The sequence below is a fragment of the Gastrolobium bilobum genome, unplaced genomic scaffold (genome assembly GCF_033153095.1).
Source record: "Gastrolobium bilobum isolate Gb01-03AN ecotype WA unplaced genomic scaffold, APGP_CSIRO_Gbil_v1 utg23192, whole genome shotgun sequence".
Taxonomy (NCBI): domain Eukaryota; kingdom Viridiplantae; phylum Streptophyta; class Magnoliopsida; order Fabales; family Fabaceae; genus Gastrolobium; species Gastrolobium bilobum.
The window spans coordinates 195633-216592 of record NW_026898001.1 but is presented as its reverse complement, the minus strand read 5'-3'; the positions used below and the strand labels follow the sequence as shown (position 1 = coordinate 216592).

General features: G+C 34.6%; 3 protein-coding genes across 4 annotated transcripts; 1 reads left to right on the top strand and 2 right to left on the bottom strand.

Moving 5' to 3' along the window:
• The first annotated feature begins 7144 nt into the window (after positions 1-7144).
• LOC133312052 (adenosylhomocysteinase) lies at positions 7145-9604 on the top strand. 2 transcript variants are annotated; one of them, XM_061513194.1, is made up of 3 exons: positions 7146-7575; positions 7711-7974; positions 8526-9604. In XM_061513194.1, exons 1-3 carry the CDS (start codon positions 7264-7266, stop codon positions 9270-9272), a joined length of 1323 nt encoding a protein of 440 aa, XP_061369178.1. In that variant the 5' UTR covers positions 7146-7263; the 3' UTR covers positions 9273-9604. The 2 variants fall into 2 exon arrangements, with proteins under 2 accessions (XP_061369177.1, XP_061369178.1); XM_061513193.1 differs by having other exon boundaries at positions 7145-7974.
• A 5284-nt stretch (positions 9605-14888) lies between these two features.
• On the bottom strand, positions 14889-15569 carry LOC133312054 (protein RALF-like 24). The gene has a single exon (XM_061513197.1). It carries the CDS (start codon positions 15567-15569, stop codon positions 15105-15107), a length of 465 nt encoding a protein of 154 aa, XP_061369181.1. The 3' UTR covers positions 14889-15104.
• A 1381-nt stretch (positions 15570-16950) lies between these two features.
• LOC133312053 (heat stress transcription factor A-5-like) lies at positions 16951-19287 on the bottom strand. The gene is made up of 2 exons (XM_061513195.1): positions 18945-19287; positions 16951-18412 (listed from the first exon to the last, which is right to left on the bottom strand). Exons 1-2 carry the CDS (start codon positions 19155-19157, stop codon positions 17315-17317), a joined length of 1311 nt encoding a protein of 436 aa, XP_061369179.1. The 5' UTR covers positions 19158-19287; the 3' UTR covers positions 16951-17314.
• Positions 19288-20960: the final 1673 nt, after the last annotated feature.

Sequence of the window (20960 nt, the reverse complement as noted above, 5' to 3'; positions counted from 1 at the left end):
GGATGATTTAAAATCAAAATAATCCCATAATAACTATCATACTAGTCGCTGAAGACATAATAGCTATTATGTTCATGCAATCATACAAGTTATGCAACAATATGGCACCACCTATTCTATATGGCATGTTATCACAATAAAGCATGTTATCAGTCATATAATTTATACCAATCAATAAAAGCATTAAATAATAAATCATAATTACTTTAATCCATGGCCTTCCTATTTTAAAGAAAATTAAATTAAATTAAATTAAATAATACAACTTTGGAATTCGACTTTCGCCTAGCCACAGTATCTGTCTCAAGCCCCTTTAGGGTTTCATGGGCCCAAAAGCCCAAAGACCCAATCCTTTGGCGAGAAACCCTAGGACGCGAAAGAGGAACCCTAGCCGTCAGGTCTGCCGCGCCGTCACCCGAAGTCAAATCAGACTGAAACTCCAGGGGAGGGACCGTCACGTAGAGACGAGTGCACCGCCGCCGGAACCACCCAAAAAGGTGGCCGGACGCTCCCTCACTCTCCCATTCTTTGCCGGAGAGTGGCGACCACTCTCAGCCTCTTGTGGAGGAGCTTGGAGGAGCGTGTGGTCTCCGATGGCAGTGATCCACCCACCGTTGCGTTTTTCTTTCCGTCCTCTTTCCAACCATATATAGATCTCCCCATTCCGAGATCGGTAAGTCCTCGAAAAGTCTTCGACAGTGCTGACTGCGCATCTTCCTCGCGATTTCTCGATCTTGAACTTTTACAAAATATTGAAAAAATACACAGAAATTCCAAAAATAAACAAAAACAGCAAAGAGGAAACCTAATCATATGGGATTAGCCTCCTTGTTACAAATCGAGAAATACACGAGAGACCCTAACCATGGATTAAAGCATTTTTACCGATTAAAATTTAAACTCTTATGAAAATGAATTATAAAATACACATGCTAGATTCATACCATAATCCTAGAACCCTAGGTGCCACATTTCAAGAAGCAAAACTAATTACATGAATAGTGAAACTAGATTCACATACCAATGTACAGTCAAGGCTCTGATACCAATTGTAGGAAATCTTAGATTTATGCGGAAGCGGTTTAGGACCTAGTACATTGGTATGTTTAACGAATCATCCTTGTTTCACAATTACCTCTCGGTGCGCAGGTCTCGTGTAGAATCTTCCCTTGTAGGATTTCTCTTCACGAACAGCTCACCTCAGCGCCGCAGCACGAACAGCCTCCTTGAAGCTGGACTGTGGCAAATCTTCCAAACTATCTCTCGAGGAGGAAGGAGAAGTGTGTGGGCACTGATTAGATTCTGAGCTTGTCTCTTTCTCACAAAAAAGACCTTCGAGGCTGATGACTTAAGAGGTATTATTTGTATGGGTTCCAAGAAACCCTAGCTCATTGGGCTCTAGGTTCCTTGGGCTCTTCTCATACTAATAACCCATTTGGGCTTTAGTAAAAGAGCAAACCCAACAATCTTTGGTGCAGTAATTTCCAAGTGAAGATTTTAATCTTTTAAGGACTTTTCCAAGTCCACATGCGCCTCGAAATCCTCTTGGTTTGATCATCTAACACTTCTGGATTAGTGAACACCTATATAAAGCGCCAATAGAAATAGTTATGTTATCAGGAAGCTCCCACACTCTCTTATTAGGCATATCCTCGAGCATAGGGGGAAGAAAGTTGTTGCTGATGTCAATAATGTTATTTGGCAGCCACTATCTCAATCTATCCAGGTCCCATCCACCTAAAGGAGTGACTACATTAGCAACCTTCATATTATCAATCATCATATGGTCTCCCTCTTCAACATACTCCTCCAAATTACAAGAAATTGAAAGCTACTTATCCTTCCAAAAGCGAATTTCCCTACCATTACCAAGCTGCCACACCATATTTTCCTCCAAATCACGCCAGATTCTACATAAATTTCTCCATGAATTAGAGTCACCACTCGTAGCCTCAAAAAGAGAATTCCTCCTACTACCAACCCTATACTTAGCATGGAGAACTTGAACCCAGATATGTTGTGGCTTTGAGTAAATTTTCCAAGCTTTTTTGCCAAGAAAACATCGTTCATTTGGTCCAATCGTCTTAACCCCAAACCCCCAGACAACTTTGGAGTAGTGATGACATTCTAGCTAATGGAATGATGCTTGCGGATATTGTCCTTATCACCCAAAATAAAATTTCTTTGCATTTTTTCAATATTATTACACACCATCAAAGGGTGATACAGCCAGCTTCTAAGAGACACTGCTGCTGCAACTACTCAACTTATCTTTAACTTTCTCCAATATCTCTTCATACAAGCTTTTAGAAACTCTGCCTTGCTACATCATTGCACCAAGATACATGCTCGTGTTATTTACGCGCTTGAAACCACTAATTTGTACCACTTTATCCATAACTTCCCTAGAGGTGTTTTTCGAGAAGTATATACAAGTTTTTTCCACATTGAGTTTTTGACTTGACATCTCCTAAAAATGATTGAGGCACTTCAAGAGGATGTGAATATGCTCTTCCTTAGCTTCCAATTTAGTTATAGGTACAACAAACAAATAATTAAATCAAATTAGAATTCACTTATATCAAGTATGTGGTTTAGATACTTACACTTTTTAATATTTTCTTATAAATATAAAATATCACTACTTTATCAGCTCAACTTATCGTGATTATGAGATTGTCATCCTATCACGTTTCATATCAATCAAATATTTGTAGATATTTTAGCCTTTACATTATTTTGATAAACATATATGTTAAAATATAGTAATTAAATGATGCGCCGTATATTCTTATTGTCAAAATATTTTTTTGTTTTTAATTAATTTACCTTACTCAAAAGTGACTTTTTATTTTGTCATTAAATAAAACAGTTTAGGAACTTCATTTCGCAATTATACAATTCTTTTATTTTTGGTTGTTATATTAATTAAATTTAAATTGTGTTTTGCTAATTTTTTTATGTTTATCTTATTATTCGTTTTATTTAATTAAATTACACATACTTTCATAAATTACACTTAAATTGTTTTTTATTGAGATCACCTTGTTGTAGTTTCACGATCTCGTCAGATAACCTGGTAGTCCTAGACCAAAAGTAATCTTTCATACCATTTTAGGAAACTGTCATTCAATCTCAAGTCTCATTTTCGCTTGAGATTAATATTTAATATTTAATCTACAATTTCTAAAAATTCATTTTCGTCTCCATATGTGAATAATTTTTGTCATAATTTTTTTTTTATTTTTCATTTTAGGTAAGGAATACTAAGATTTTTTTTTTTGGATATTATACAAGCTTAACATAATATATAAAATAATTTGTGATGGATTAAACGGATAAATCTGACGGGTTGACATTTTGTCAGCTCTAATATTTTTATCTATTTATCATCAGAGACCGTAACGTTTTAAGGTAAGAAAATCAGATAATATTTTGGGTTTTATGTTTATCATGTAACATGATATAACATTACTTTCTACACACACATTAAAGAGGTGGGGTTCACATATTTTTCTTTCTCTTTCATCATTCCACTTTCTCTCTCCATTTTTTTATGTGTGTTAGAAATAACACTTAAATCATGTAACATAACACTAATAAAATCTTAATATTTTTAGTTGAGTAATACTTAGTACGTACATTTTGATCGTTTGATGATGTTGTCATCATAACGATTTTCCAAATGAAAGTCCGTGCCGTCGACAGCCGAAAAGAGAAGCACATGGTTATATATTCCTGTACCAGTACGACAACATCCTCACTCCCTTCTTTTCACAGTAACTTTTTTTTTTCTCTTCAAATATTACTCGTTCTTTTCCACCTATGAAAATTTTATGGTTTGACAAAAATTTAAGAAAGCGACAAATTATCCAATTTGATGTTTAGTATTTAGTATTGATTTCATGGATGAACTTACAATAATCTTATAAAGAGGATTATTAATATTGAGAATCGAATATATATTTTACTGGCAACATATTTAGTTTCAATTACGGGTTGAAGCATATTGTATTAGTTTGTCAAATTTTTGAAGTATAGACATATATTAATTACTACATCACCGGCAAAATATCACAGGATACTCATGTGGACCCACATTTTGGTTGGTCCCAAAATGCGAGAGAGAGGAGATTATTTATTGTGAACCGAAACCACCTTTTTTAGGTGGCCCCTTAGTGTAAATAGGAGGGTAAAATTAAAAAAGAGAAAAAATAATAAGAATAAAAAAGAAAAGAAAAAATTAATAATGTGAGAAGGAGCATTAAAAAATTCAGTAGTATTAAATATTTCAACGAGAGAGAGAGAGTTATGCTTCATGAGTGGGGACCACGTAATGTGCTGTTGTTTTTAATGCTTTTGGCCATCCTCCATTTCGCTCCCACGTTTACATGCTTTGAGTTTGAAGTAACAGTTTTGCCAGATCCACCGACGCACACACCTACTACGAGCCAACACAGTGCTTCATTCTATACTCCAATTTGATTAATATTTATTTAAGAATTTTAATTAATTAAAACTATTAATTAATTAATTAAATTTAATATTTAAATTTTTGAGTGATTTCTTATAATAATAGAATATAAAAATACTTGTATGAAATACGCATATATATGATGTCAACTCCGATCCCTTTATTTATTATAGCCATGTGTCATTAGAATCAATTGAGATCTACTATTTCAAGTTCCAAGTGTGGCACTTTAAAATTAATTTAACATATTAAGTTTATTAAGTATTTAGTTGTTAATAGTTATATAAAACAAATTTGAACTACTAAGTATTCTCAATTCTGAATCAAATAGTATTGAGAAAGCATAAGATATAGATAGTTAGAAACTGGGTATTGGGTAATGGGTGTGGGTGGTGGGGCCGGCCTGCTGCTTCACCGATATAATGTCAATCAAAGATCCACCAACCACGCAGTCTTGATCGGGGGTTGTTGACTGTTGTGTATTGAGAGTTGTGGCTCCCAACAAAACACCAGGGACAAATATAGTAGGTGGCTTTGTGCCATGATCACCACACCACGTAGCTTTTTTAAAAACCATAAAAGATGTTGTAAGGATGTTGTCATGTGGATACATTTTTTTTCCAATAAACTTAGGTCTATAATTGGAATTTGATTTTGAACTTAGGTTGTTATATATATAAGAAAAAAAATTACTTTGTATTATTTTAAGAGAAATGATCGTATTTTAATAATTTTTTATTTTCTTTCTTTTTCATCGTGCTCTTTTCTTTTAATTTTGTGGATGAAAGATAATATAAAAAAGGATTTGTATTTTTCCTTGTAGCAGGAGGTATATTCTTTTATGTTGCAGACTCAAAGGCATTGTGGATTCCATTCCAATTAAAAAAAAGAGGAGACACTCATTTTTATATATATGTAAGAAGAATATTGTCTCTCATATTACAGGAGATACATGTTCCCCTGTAAAGAATCATGAAATATGTTGGCATCTCGTCGTCCTTTGGATAGTGTACCGATAAAAAATAAGTGGTCTCTCTTTCTCTCTCTACGCATGAATGGTTTTGGCAGTCTAACGATTTAAGATAATAAATTGGGAAAAGTGTGTATAATTTTAAAGGATGTAAAGTTGTGTCATTTTAAGAGAGAAAGAGATAGATAAAGGAGGAGAGAGAGTTGACAAAAAATAAATAAAGGTGTGGGTCCCACCTCTTTGTGAGAGTGAAAGGATATAAATTGTGTAATTTTAAATGATAGACATTTTTCCCTAATAAATTCTCTCTCTTTTTCTCTCCCCACCCACTCTGTATGTATATAATTGAGAGACCTATTATATATATATTTGGAGTAAGGAAATCATGAATTTAAACCAAGTCCATAAATCATTTTAGGTAACATGGGAAAGACTCAATGAAACATCAAAATTAACTAGCTGAAAATGATTTTGAGAATATTTTGCTATAGGTGGTTAATGGATCTCAAATTTCACACGAGATATTAAATCTTTAACATCATATAGAAATTGTTATTGACATGCAACTCATACGTCATTAAAAAAAAAAGTAAATCCTAAAGGAAGTCAAATTTCACTCTATAAACATTTTTTTATGCTAGTATACTAACGGATAAAGTGTGTTTGAAGAGTGTTCAAATGTATCTATCTAGATAAGATTGAAGTTGTTTGAGAGTTTTTATTTGTGTGGTAATTCCTCTATATGCTTTGGTGAAACAAGAACGGTTGTGCACATGAAGTGATGAAATAATGTGCGTGGTAACAAATATACTTAATACAGGGCGAAGGCGCTCTAGGGCAAGTAAAATACAATAATTATATATAATCTGCTATTTTCAGAAGGTATCGATTCCATAATTTTCAGGATAAGGATATTTAAAGTGCATATATACACATATATGCATAGTAAAGTTTGAACAACAGCCTTGAAAAGCCATAAATTATTTATTTAATGAGTGAAATTACACTCCATGCGACAAAGATAAAACCAAAAGTATGGATCACATGCACTGTATAAAACAATTAAGAAAGAAATAAGATTTATTTATTTTATTAAAGCACGCTGAAATCTCTGTTGATGCTGACGGTGGCGTCGTTGGAGGTTTTTTACATAGCAGTATAGTTGAAGGAGTGCCTTTACAACCAGGCAACTTAACCCGACAAACTTTTCCGTGCTATTTTACTTTTCGAGAAAGCCTTTTACTTTCCTATTTAATTTAAGGATATGATATTTATTATCAATGTTACTATCAATCAATTCTACCGTTAGATCGATTACGTTAATCCAACGATTATATTTATTTTTATCTTTGTATGGTTATGATTCTCCATATTTAATACTTTATATTTATTTTCATATTTGTATAGTTATGATTTTTCATATTTGTTGTTTTCACTTTAAATATGGGAAATCATAATATACAAAGATGAAAATAAATATAATCGTTGGATCAATATAATCGATCTAACGATGAAATTGATTGTTACAATATTCTATCTCATATTTTTATTTTTAATTTTTTTTAGTAAAAGATAGCAGAAGCAAAGGTGAGAGGAGGAGTGTGATACTGGTGAATGAGCAAGGTTATAGGAAATTAGAGGTGGATGCTAATTTGTTTAGCAATAGTTTAGGAAACTCGCTTAGTCGCGCGCTCCATTTCCCACACTTGTATTTATACACACCCTCACACTCCCATTTTCTTCGTTCGCTCTTCTCTCTCTCTCTCTTTATTTCATCTATCTGTTGTAGTTGTTGTTGTTGTTATTCCTCAGGCACATCATGGCATTGTTGGTTGAGAAAACAACGAGTGGAAGGGAATACAAGGTTAAGGACATGTCCCAAGCGGACTTCGGTAGGTTGGAGATCGAGCTCGCCGAGGTTGAAATGCCTGGTCTCATGTCATGTCGCACTGAGTTCGGTCCCTCCCAACCTTTTAAAGGTGCCAGGATCACCGGTTCCCTCCACATGACCATCCAAACCGCCGTCCTCATCGAAACCCTCACCGCCCTCGGCGCCGAAGTCCGCTGGTGCTCCTGCAACATTTTCTCCACCCAGGACCACGCCGCCGCCGCCATCGCCCGCGACAGCGCCGCCGTCTTCGCCTGGAAGGGTGAGACTCTCCAGGAATACTGGTGGTGCACCGAGCGCTCCCTTGATTGGGGCCCCACCGGCGGCCCTGATCTCATCGTCGATGACGGTGGTGACGCCACACTCCTCATCCATGAGGGTGTCAAGGCTGAGGAGGCTTACGAGCAGACCGGTCAGCTCCCCGATCCGGCTTCCACCGACAATGCGGAGTTTCAGCTCGTGCTTACCATTATCAGGGATGGGTTGAAGACCGATCCCAAGAGGTACCACAAGATGAAGGAGAGGCTCGTTGGTGTCTCCGAAGAAACCACCACTGGTGTCAAGAGACTCTATCAGATGCAGGCCAATGGCACCCTCTTGTTCCCTGCTATCAATGTCAATGACTCTGTCACCAAGAGCAAGGTAATTTCCCTTTTGAATTTAATTCAGATCTATTATGTGTTCCTTGATCTATCAACTGTTTGATATATGTCCTCAAAGAAGCCTGTCTTGACTTGTTTATATTTTATGTTGAGTATTATTAAATGGGAAAAGATATACTTACCTCCAAAAAAAATTTACAACATTTACCACCAACTTAATTATCATTGATTTTCGTCAATCTAACGGTTATAATTTATGGGAATTAATAATTAATTAATAAATACGACTTAATAATTTTCAATAAATTATAACCAGTTCGATTAACGGAAATCAATAGTGATTAAGTTGTAAAGGTTGTAAAAATTTTTTGGTGGTAAGTATATCCTTCCCTTTATTAAATTATTGTGTTTTTTCTTTTTATTGTTAGATTGTATGTTACGGTTAAGGAGCAATTATTAAATTAGGTTATTTGAAAATAACAAGTGGGTCGTTGAATATGTGGATTTGAATTGCTCCTGATCAGTGGATCTAGTTCTGAATTAAAATGTGTTTGCTGATGTAGTCTGACAAAGATGTGTGTGTGATGACAGTTTGATAACTTGTATGGTTGCCGTCACTCGCTCCCCGATGGACTGATGAGAGCCACTGATGTGATGATTGCTGGCAAGGTTGCTGTTGTCTGTGGGTATGGTGATGTTGGCAAGGGTTGTGCTGCTGCAATGAAGCAGGCTGGGGCTCGTGTCATTGTGACCGAGATTGATCCCATTTGTGCTCTTCAGGCTCTCATGGAAGGTCTTCAAGTTCTTACCCTCGAGGATGTTGTCTCTGAGGCTGATATCTTTTGTACCACCACCGGTAACAAGGATATTATCATGGTTGACCACATGAAGAAAATGAAGAACAATGCTATTGTGTGCAACATTGGTCACTTTGACAATGAAATCGACATGCTCGGGCTCGAGACATACCCTGGTGTCAAGCGCATCACTATTAAGCCTCAAACAGACAGATGGGTTTTCCCTGAGACCAATGCGGGTATCATTGTCTTGGCTGAGGGTCGTTTGATGAACTTGGGTTGTGCCACTGGCCACCCTAGTTTTGTGATGTCCTGCTCCTTCACCAACCAGGTCATTGCTCAGCTTGAGTTGTGGAAGGAGAAGGCTTCCGGCAAGTATGAGAAGAAGGTTTACGTTTTGCCTAAGCACCTTGATGAGAAAGTGGCTGCTCTCCATCTTGGTAAGCTTGGAGCTAAGCTCACCATGCTTAGCAAAGACCAGGCAGATTACATCAGTGTGCCCGTTGAGGGTCCATACAAGCCTGCTCACTACAGGTACTGAGACGATCAAGGGATGATATTGAGGGGAAAGAAGAAGGATTTTTATCTGTCGGCTTGATTGTTTTACTTTATTTTTTGGAATTTTCTCATTACAATTTTCAGATTTGTGGTAGAATTGGAGTTTTCTGATTTTCGTAGGATCTCAATTCGATCCATTGGGTTGAAGGGTAAGAGCAAAAAAACCTATTTGGGGTCTCCCTTTGAAATGAGACCAAATGGGTTTGAATAAGGCTTTGGTTGCGGCTGTGTGGGTTATTATTTAGTAGCTAGAGTGTGTGTTTATGTCCATCTTTGATATATGAAACGAAATAAGAAAAAATAGGGGAAAATTGTACTTCCTATCTGATCTCCAGTTTTGAAATATCTCTTATAATTTATGTTTGCTACTTCACTCACATTCGCAAAAGCACTTGGCAAAAGGTTAAAAAACTACCTCAAAACAAAACTGAAATTTACGATCAAATTGAAAGTAAAATAACAAAATAATTGTTCTGCACATATTTTACAACCAGAAAAGGTTAGAATGTCACGTAATTACTGTTGGATCCAGGGTAATTGAAAAGCAACTTTGTCTAAATAAATGGACAATTTCATCGACCTACTATTCAAATATAACAATGAAATAGTTTTAGAAATAGAAAAATAAAAATGGAAACTATGCTTAACAACATTCGTAAAATCACAGAAAGAATATCACCAAACTACAACATTGCCCAAAATTATCAAAACGGGGAAAATCTGGTTTATCTTTTCTTCTGCAGTAAAAGAAAAAGAAAGATTAAAAGCAGCGAGGGAATGATTAAAAAGTTAAAGACAACACCTTACACTAGCATTTACCATAAGAAAACTCAATTATTGCGAGTTGGACCAATTCAATTTAGACACAAAGCATCCTGTTATATACAACTTTGTAAGGAGCATATTTTTGGTGAAATTGAAGTAGGTACTGCCTTAATAAAAATAGAAAAAAAATAGGGATATGAAAGATAATAACTATAAAAGCAGGGGTAATATAAATATGTTATATTTTTTTCCATTGTGAGACTACCTGTTGGTTGATTCCGTTTCTTGAAGATGTGGCTGAAAATGACCACCAAAAGCTCCTTAAAAAAATCATTTGAATTTGGATGTCCTCAACACAAACCCGTAACGGTTGGCAGCTATGAGAACGAGTGTTCGCCTAGCATAATGCTACGGAATATGTTGAATAAGATTCAGTATTCAGTAATTATTTGACCAAATTAAAGCACTTGTCAATGAGAATATAACTGTCATAAATATTTGCCTTCATATTCGTTGCAATTCCACGGAATAAGTTGATTCAGTCCCCTATTTTCTTACAGATATATTATCCCTCTGAAATTATAATCCTCCCCTTAGTCATAGGGATGGAAAGTTATGCCTCACACTGCTTGCTGGTTGGTCCTAAAAAGAAGTTGCATTCTGATTATGTTGATTGAACTTTATTACTCGGCCTCGCAGTTTTCCAAACTTTTCAAGAAAAAAATATGACATATATATATATATATATATATATATATATATATGGGAAATATAAGAATCATGTTGCAGGAATGACACTGTTCATTCCTGTAACAAGGATCCGCGTCCGTATCTTAAGAATACGACGTCGTATCCTGATTTTGGTCTGACTTTTTTTTTTAAGCGTGAGACCCACACTTGATTTGTGTGTGCAGGAAAGTGCTCTAGTCATGTCACATGACAAAAAGCGAACCACATATATATATATATATATATATATATATATATATATATATATATATATATATATATATATGTATCGGATATTTAGATTAAAAATTTGTGTACGAGGGAGGAGTGTTGTTTTTTCCAATAACAGGAGAAAAACAACACCCTTTTTGTATTATATTAAGTTGTATGTTAAATATTTGAAAATGATGAAAATTAAGGATGTTGGAGAAATGTTCACCGTGATGAAGACTAATTTTTTATTCAATATTTGGCATAATAAGATATTTACAAATTACTAACAAAATAATAATTCATTAATTAAATTAAATATTGGAATTTTTTAAAAATGAAAATTTTAATTATATTTTAATTTTTATTGTAAGTAAAATAATTTTGTACCAATTAAATCAATCTTCTCTTAAATATATATTTTTTAATTTATATTTTACGTTTCAAATCATTTAAATTACTTGTGCAGTACTTATTTGTTTCTTTTCTTTTAAAGTGATTATTCATATGTTTTCGAAATTGAAATGGACGTTAAACATTAAATGAAAAATTAATTTATCAAAATTTCGAAATTGATAAAATTAGAACTTTCCCTAATTCTTTTAATAATTTCATTGTATTTGTAAGCTTCCACTAATGTTAAGTAAGAATTTTGCTTTTTACCAAAAAAAGAGAGAGTAAGAATTTTGCAAAGGCTAATATGAGATAAAAATAAATAATTCAACTATTGAGTAATCGAAAAGACAAAAAGGGAAAACAGGAGGAACGGAATAGCTGTTAGATGCAGAACACTGAAGCGTCGTGTCTTCCTTATTCCCCAACAAATAATTAAATATAGGAAAGAAAAAAATAAAAAATAAAAGTAATACTATGGTAACTCCTAATTAAAAGGGTAGGTATAAATATAATAGCTGGTGGGGTTAAGCGTGGTAGGTGTATTAGCATATGAAACAAATCTCGAAAACAAATAACTACTATTTCTTTCAAGTAATGATGCTATACCTATAGCATCACTTTACATAAAATGCAATATCCATGTGCTATTATTGGACTTCCTTCTAGATTAAGATAAATATGCATTGAACGGTCTTACGCCACCTAAGTGGTAAGTGCACCAAACCCACTCCTCACATATTTAATCATATAACGAATGCCCATTTCCTTGGTAATTTAATCATTCATAAAAGCAAATATAAGTTTTCAGTTGTTGGTGAAGACGATAACCTCCATTTTCGAATTCAAGGCCTGCTCGTTTTCGCCACACATGGAAAGTGGCTCATTGTTTTTTTCCTGTAAAATGGGGTGACTACAAAAAGTAAAATTTGAATTGGCTTCCATAAGGTTCACTCTGATTTTCATCCATGGAAACAAATTTAAATTAATTTCAATACTGTACCGTTTGTGGTACTTAGATATATCCCATGAAGAGTGAAGTGAAGTATGTTGATATATAGGTGTTTATAGTGACAATGATAGAGATCAAAGCAAGGCTTGCTTCCATGATGTGCATAAAAGGGAGGTGTTTATGGCAAAGATGGTGTAAAGAACCTTGGGATACACCACCCAAAACTAGCTCTAAGGGTGAGAGTGCCCAATAAAGGCTACATTAGTTGCTCATACAACCAATGTGAGACTATATATCTCAACACGCCCCCTCACACGAGAGCCAGTGGGCTAAAAGAGTGGACAATGCAACAGGCCCAGCTTACCTGTGCTAAGAAACTCCACAAGAGAAAGTGGGGGGGGGCGGCGAGTCTCTAATACCATGTAGAAGAGAGGATCCCCTTCATGTGTGAGGGGTATTTAGAGAGAAGAGTCATCTCCAGTAAGGGAGCCAACTGTGTCTTATTAAGCCATGTTTTGTCTTGAGACAAGACATGTTGCCTAGTGTACAGGGGCAGTTTAGAAAAAGAAAAATGTCCTAGTGACGAACCTCTATGAATTCCGATAAATGTCCTCTAAAATGTTGGGCTTTAAAAAATTGGACTTAACTGATGGGCCAGTATGGAGAACAAAGATGAATTAAACGCATGCATAGCTTCCTTCTTTATTTTTTTCAAGAAGCTGTTAATCCTAACATATTTCTATTTGGTCTTCTTATTTTATTTTACTATTTAATATTATCATTACAGCACCAATTATTTTTTATTTTATTTGTTTTATCATTATCGGGTGTAGAGAGGGTCGATTATGTTGGATTTGGAAATTGGCGTTGAAAAAAGGATGAGAAGGTGGGTAGTTGGGTCCTGTTTCTATGTTGACATTACGAAAGATGATGTTTCAAATTGGATCCAGCAGGCAGGCGCACCAATCAATGCATAGCCCATTAGCCCTTTTTTTTTTTAATTGTTGCTTGTAAGCGGCGCCTACCATTACCATAAGTTTATCAAGCATAACACAAATGATAGAATTGAGCAAATGTGAATAATTCTCAGAACTTGACGAACCATATTCCTAACTTTGACATAAAGATACTATCATTTCAAGCAAAAATTTTCCAACATTAAGTGGAAAACATTGTCCCCCCTTTTTAAAACTTACACGAGTGTTACCATTTAAAACAATCAACAACAGTTTATAAACAAATACGCGCAAAAAGTTGAGATTATAATGTGATATAAAAAAATTATGATACAATGAAAGAAGAAATCATATGAAAGTGATGACAAAATAACGCTACCATCTTTTTTAACCACAACTATATATACCTGTCAAGTTCATTAACTAACAACCATACATCTTTTGTAACATCCTGTCAGTTGAATACTGTTCTAATTATTTATTCAGTCCATCCACCTTTATGAGATGTGTAAAAAGAAATTGTATAAGCTAGAAGGATGGAATTACATCATGATGAAGGAAGGACTTGGCCCTTCTATTGAAGGGGTGTCACACTGTCTTTAGGACACCACAATATTTATTATTCAACAGATGCAGTTAAATAAGCTAAAAGGAGAACGGGAGAAAAGTGCTTTTGTAATCAAGGAAAATAATTTCAATTAAAATATATAGTAATAGAAAAACACTAAAAAGAATAGTGTAATAAGATATGCTTTTGAACATGTATATGAGTTAGGATAAGCCAAGATACTAGCAAGTAGCAGTGACTATCACCGTTCAAGAGATTGAATAAGTGGCAATAGAGATCACTTGATGCAATCTACTACACATTTCTTAATTCTCAGAACCCGCTCTAGAAACATTGAAGAAAATAAAGAGCAGTAAAAGTGTAAGACCTGCAGGAGTTGTTCATAAAAACACAAGATCTCACAACAAAACTCAATCAACTAAGATTAGATCATGGCAAAGACCCGTGAATTTTGATTTATGGAAATTGCAATTTCCAATAAGAGAAGGTGGTTTTGTGATTCATATTTTTTAGTTCTTGTTTTCTCTATATACCCATATGAAGAAATTAAACTTCTTTTCCCTTGAAATCAAAATCTGGTATTAGGAGTTGTCTTCTTCAGAACACAGTTTGACTCATTATGAAAAGCCTCGTATTAAATCAAATATAAGTAATTGTTTCCATTGCCTCATGCAGATAGAATATCCCCTCTAAAACTTGATTTCTTTCTGACAAGAGACCTCCAAGAAAATAAACCTAGCTTCGGTGTAAATACTTATCATTCTTACAATTTTCTATCTTAATAATGGAAGGTTATCCCCACAAATTCAAGAAAAAGGTTAAATGTTGCAACTAATTCCTGTAATTAGTTGTTGCATGAGCATTTGGTTATATATATATTTTTTGCCAAACTGGATATTACTTAATGTTCCAAGACTTCAGCTCTTACTTTGTAACAAAATGATGTCGCCAAACTGAAATTGTAACCCCAAATTTCTACAAAACGTATTTTGTAACAAATAGGCATCATAATGCCAAGGAAAATGTCACATCTGGAGTGATATTTGCTCGGAAAGAAATTAGATATTTTCATAGATACCCTAGTCATATTATAAGTTTAAAAATAAAGTAAATAGAAAGCATATAAGATCATGACCTTAACTACAGAGGAAAACTCAGATGGGAAAAAGGGAAAAAAAGAGAAGGAAGAAGAAAGTACAGCCACTTGGCTCCCTTTCCTTCATCCATTCTAATGACTCTTTATCAAGTCTTGATGGCTTGAACACCTCTTGCACATCCAGTAATTACCTCACAGCCTCTATTATAAGGATTTGCTTGTCTTGCATGACAATTGTAGTAAGAAGCTCCAGCCCTATCACATGGAACCATGTCCCTCTTCAGTGTCCCATAGCTAATGTACTTTTTCTCCATTATCAGAACTCTTCTGTTGGTCTCTGAATCCATCTCTGGTTCTGTCAAGCACTCCCCAATGCTCTTGGTGCAAACCCTTTTGGTCATTACAGCCATTTCACTGTGTTTCAACAGATTGAGGTCAACAAATGATAGTCCATTGCAGATTGGGATATGTGTGTGAAACTGAACAAGTGCCAGACATAGTAAGATCCTGAAAATGAATCTCTGTTGGGACATTGTTGTGTTAGGAGCTTTGATATTTTCAGTTTGATGTTGGGTTTGTGAAAGTGAAATGCTTGGTTGTTGAAGGGTCATAAATTGGGTAGGCCTCAGGTATAGGTGTAATGTTGCAACTGGTCAAACACTATTAGTGCCATCATTACTGCCAGCAACCAAGCATGGAAGAAATGATTAAAGCCAAGAATTAGTATACAGTGAATGAATTTGTTAAAGAAGAATAAGTCAATTTTTTTTTTTTTTTTTTGAGTTATCAGTATTCTTATCGAGGATTGCATAATAGAATACTTTATTTGATTAATGAATCATTCTTCCTAAATACATTTTTTCATCTATTTATGCTTTATTAATATGAGTAAGGTTATATTGACAAACTTACAAATTGTATTATGTATGACCGATAATATTTTATTCAAGAGTGTATTATCGATCAGACATAGTGTAGTTTGTAAACAAAAGTTTATAAATATAACTTTTTCCATGTAATATCGTTCACCTTTACGGAATAAATTGCTATACTATTTATAGTCTTTGAGATTTTCAATTTTTTTTTATAAATTATAATTTTCATTATTCAATATTTTAACAAATCAAATAAAATTTAATTCTTATAAAAAAAGATTTCAATAATTATTTTTTTCTTCTGGCATAGTAGGTTTATTCTAGTCGCATTTTTATATAACTAAACTAATAGGCCTATTGAAGTTTTGTTACTAGTCTTCCTAGAATGCGCTGTTGTTTAGTTTATCTAAGTCACATGCATAGTTGAATAGGAACGAAACTAGAAAACAATGTCTATGTTGAAGTTGAAAAAAAACAGGTCTAGGGGAGGAAAAAAATTCATAGATCTGACTGAATTATTGAAGACAATAATGTAGGAGAAAACGAAAGTCCTACCATTCCAAGGAAATCGTAAAAAAATTCAACCAGTGATGGAGTTATGAAGCTACAATGCTACATAAAAATATGTGGTTTGAATAAATACTAATGCTTTCCAGCCTCTTCAGATATAATTATTATGGCCGAAGACATCCTCGTTATGGTGTTCTAAAGTCTTAATCAAATTATCAATTAGTACAATTGGGATGAAAATAGCATCATGCATCCTGGTCATTTATACAGCAACACTGTTCAGAAGCTGTATTAGTTGCTGATGTCACCACAACTTTCCATCATATAAAGGATGTGAACCTTAGTGGAAGATAAAATAGAATGATATATAATAATGGAGTGAAAATGAAATGAGAAAGGATAGCATAGAATGAGATTATGATTACTTTTATTGTTTAACAGATAAATGCGAAAATATATGCAATGAAAACTGCAAAAGTGATGGCCACATCACATCCCCACTTCACTTGAGTGGAAATCAAAATGCAGAACAGGGATGCATTCCACCACATTCCATTCCATTCCATTCAATCTCTACTCACCATCCCACCAAGAAAAGCCATGCAATTATTCGCATAAATTTACAGGAATTATGGCACTGTTAAAACTATTCAAAACATGAATATCCATTAAACTGCCAAGTAGCTAATTACTTTGTATACATAAATGATTCCGTGCCCAAATCAAATACATATTATCTAGATTTTACATAAAAGAGGAATCATATTTTACACAATTTGATGTCAAGTTTCAAATTATAGTTTTTTATCATGCAAATCTCGCATACCAATACTAAAACTAGTGACTAGTGAGGCTCCAAGGCAAAACTCTCAAAGTGTGAGCAGATCCTTATTCTTAACGTTTCCAGAGCCTTCATCTTGCTCATCACATGCATTTGCTTTGTAGCTGGATATTGACTCTTCATTGTCTGATCAGCCTGGTCTTTCTGTAAGGAACTGTTCCCAAAACACATCATTTACTCTAGCTGGAGCAGCTGTGGTCCCTTGGTTGTTACTAGGAGCCTCGTCTGATGAAGCTAAATTATTAACCTCATTAGCCACATTTATGTTTGAAGAAGCTCCACCATCATGCTCTTTATCATTGGCATAAAATCTTGATTCAGCCAAATTGCCAATTTCGGGACAGTTCATTTGGGGTGATCTTTCCGTGCATGAATTTCTTTTGACTTGTAACGTAGAAGATGCCAGGCTTAGGTTTAAAAGGCAGGATATATAACTATCACCTTCTTCACAATTTGGTTTCAACAAGTGCAGGCTCTCAGCAGCTGTAGCTCTTTGTGATAAACATGAATCCATCTTAAAAGTAAAAGATGTTCCAGTATCCGCAAGGTCTAATGTTTCAGGTGCAAATCCAAGAGCTGTTCTTGTCTGCACTTCTATTGGTTCTCCTCTAGATAGCATCTTATGTGGGCTTTCTCCATCTTCATTTGAACTCTGTGTACTGCATGATACCAAGTTCATATCTGAAACAGCTGGTGACAATTCCAGTCTGAGTTTATTTGAGAAATCTTGATGGAAAATATTTCCAAATTCCATTCTAGAATTGCTATTGTTGTCAACAAAGATATTTTCAGCAACAGGCTGCAAATGATCAACCTGAGGCAATCGCCTTTTCTTGTTATATGCTGATAAATCCATGGACTCAATTTTGCGAGAAATTTGTTCAACAAAAGTAGGATTGTGAAGAGCCTTTTCGAAGAAGCTGAGCAAATTTTTCTGCCTCTTCTCCACATCATCTAATCGCTGCTGCATATCTTCCAGATGAAGCTTTGCAGCTGACTCATCTTGTTTGAAGCCAAAAATATTGGATTCAATGGTAGTTTTCTCAAGTGAAAGTTTCTCTATTTCTTCCTCAAATGATGACCTTTCTGGATCCACCAGAGAACCTGGAGGATGACTGTGACTGTGGATAGGTTTCCTGCGGTGAATATTCTTAAGAAGATGCTTTTGATCTTTCACAAAATCATCATTAGCGAACTCCCATCGCTCAGGATGTATTTTTCGAAATCCCTGACAATGGAACACACAAAGAACCCCAAATCAAATAACATTAGGTACTATAACTTCCAAAACCCCACCCCCTTACAAAAAAAATAAAGGAAAAAATGGACAGAGCTCAATATGATCAATTATATGTTTTCTTACAATATGTTTTAGACACTTCAGAGGTTGATTTTATGTCAAGCCAAAAAAAAAACAAAAACAAAATTGGGGGTGTGAATAACTAAATTAACACCATAAACATATAAAGATTAAGCCGAAAAAAGTTTCACATGCAACCAATGACTAAACTAAATTTAACTACCAAAGAGAACATGGTTCATCAACCTAAACCAGACTAGTGTCAGGGTTTATAAATCTGCCCCTTTTTTGTTATTGAAGTTGATTTCCATCAGGTAACGCACGCTATTTGCACAATTTTTGCACAACCATATCCACACCAAAAAAAAAAAAAAAAGACATGAAATGAAATGAAGTACATAGCTTAGCATAGCATCAGATAACATAAAGCAATGATTATAGTTATAGGGGAGTGAGATACATAGGTATTAAGCTGACGGATGAAGCTGGAGAAGTTGTTGTGTTTGAAATAGGTTGGAAGAAGAACACGACCGAACTCTGCTGGGTTCCACACGATGAAGCTGTTGTTTGTGGAGCTCCATGATACTACCTCGTCAGTCGATGAATCATCCACCATCTCGTATGTCTTCTGTAGGAACGGTGCCGGACCACCGCCGCCGCCAGAGGCATCCATTTTCTTCCAATGGAATGGATCTTTGTATCTGCTTCTAGAAGCTCTCCTCTTCTTCGATTGGAAAGACAGAAAAGACAGAATCTAAGCAACAAAAAGACGCCATTCCAATTACCATTTCCATACAGTTGACTTTAACTTAGTCTCTGTTCCCATGTTTCCTAAGAAATTCTGGTTAACAATGTAAAAATAAAAATAAAAAATATTTAATTTCTTTTAATAATTAAAAATGTTTAATATAAATTATTAAATGTTATCTTATATTTAATATGACTTATAAAATTTATTAAGTAAATGAAAAAACATCATTTGAATGAAAAATAAATGTTAAAATATACTATAATTTGCAAACTACAATTTTGACATAATAAAAATCAACTCCTATTTATTGATCGCATTTTAACAAAAGAAACGGTAAACACATTAAATTTAAACTAGCTTTAAATAATATTCAATTTTTTTTTTTTTGTATAACAGAAATTTTGTGTTGCAACTCGAGATTCTTCCATGATTAGTATTAAAGGAGGTCAATCGATTCCATTTTGCTACTGCAGGGACAAGGCCATTTGTCAAACTGCCGGCACAAATGTAAACCTAAACAAGAGATTTTAAGGCTGCAGAAACTACCAAGTAGTTCCTTTCCTTCTCTTGTTTCATAAAGTATACCTTCTCTATTATATGCAATTTAACTTGTTTATTTCCTCTATTTCTAGAAAGGTTGAATTAACACTGTTATTGCCACTCTTTATTTATGGTTAAACAAAGTTAAAAAAAAGTCATATGAAAAAAAAGATTAAAAAAATTAAACGAAAAACAAAATTAGAGGATTAAAAAATAAAAAAAAAGTTAAATGAAAAAAATCTTATTTGTATTATAAGGGTAAAAATAAATAATGACACTTGGAAGTAGTGATGTCTATGTACAAATATTATTAAAAGCATTTTTAGGATACTAGTTAAAAAATAAAATAAAATTATAAAATAAAAAGTAAAATATTTATTGATCTAGGATATAAAAAAATGCTTATTCCTTTTTTTCAATATATTGAGAATCGAACACAGCACCTACTATCCACTACTCACACCCTCCAGTCCTAGTGGCTTAATAATATTTACTTTTTTTTAGTACAAAAGAGGGGCCTAAGCCCAAAAGAAAAAATAAAGTTAAACAATGTTAATCAGCTGGGCATCAGATCCCGACATAGAAAAAAGTCCTTGCGAACATCTAGGAAGAACAACGTAATTCTCATGAGCATGGGCAGCAACACCATCCAGCCAATGGGCACACCTACTTCCATCCCTGCGAGTATGGTGGAAGGAAATTTGCCACTGTAGATCATGTCATTGTTGGATACAGGACACAAAAGCCCTGTGGGGGAGTTCCTAGAGTCATTCTCTATAGCCTGAATAGCTAGAAGAGAGTCACTCTCGATAATTAAGGAAGTAGCATTCACGCTCCAAGCACATTGAAGACCTTTGAGAATTACCCATAACTCAGCGCACAAAGGGTTGCAAATTCCCACTTTATATGTGAAGCCAGTGATCCAGGATCCTTTGTGGTCACGGAGAAGGCCACCACAAGATGCCAGCTTCGAGGTCTTTGAGACAACTGCATCCACATTAAATTTCATAACACCTTGAGGAGGAGACTGCCATCTCACAGGTTGAATACTCAGAGCCATGTTCTGGGCAGGAGTAAGAGCAGTCCCAGCAAGCTTTGATTTCACTGATATAAGAGGAAATAGAAAGGATAGGATTATGGGGTCTAGTGAAGAGGGGATCATGAACTTCATTATTCCTCCACATC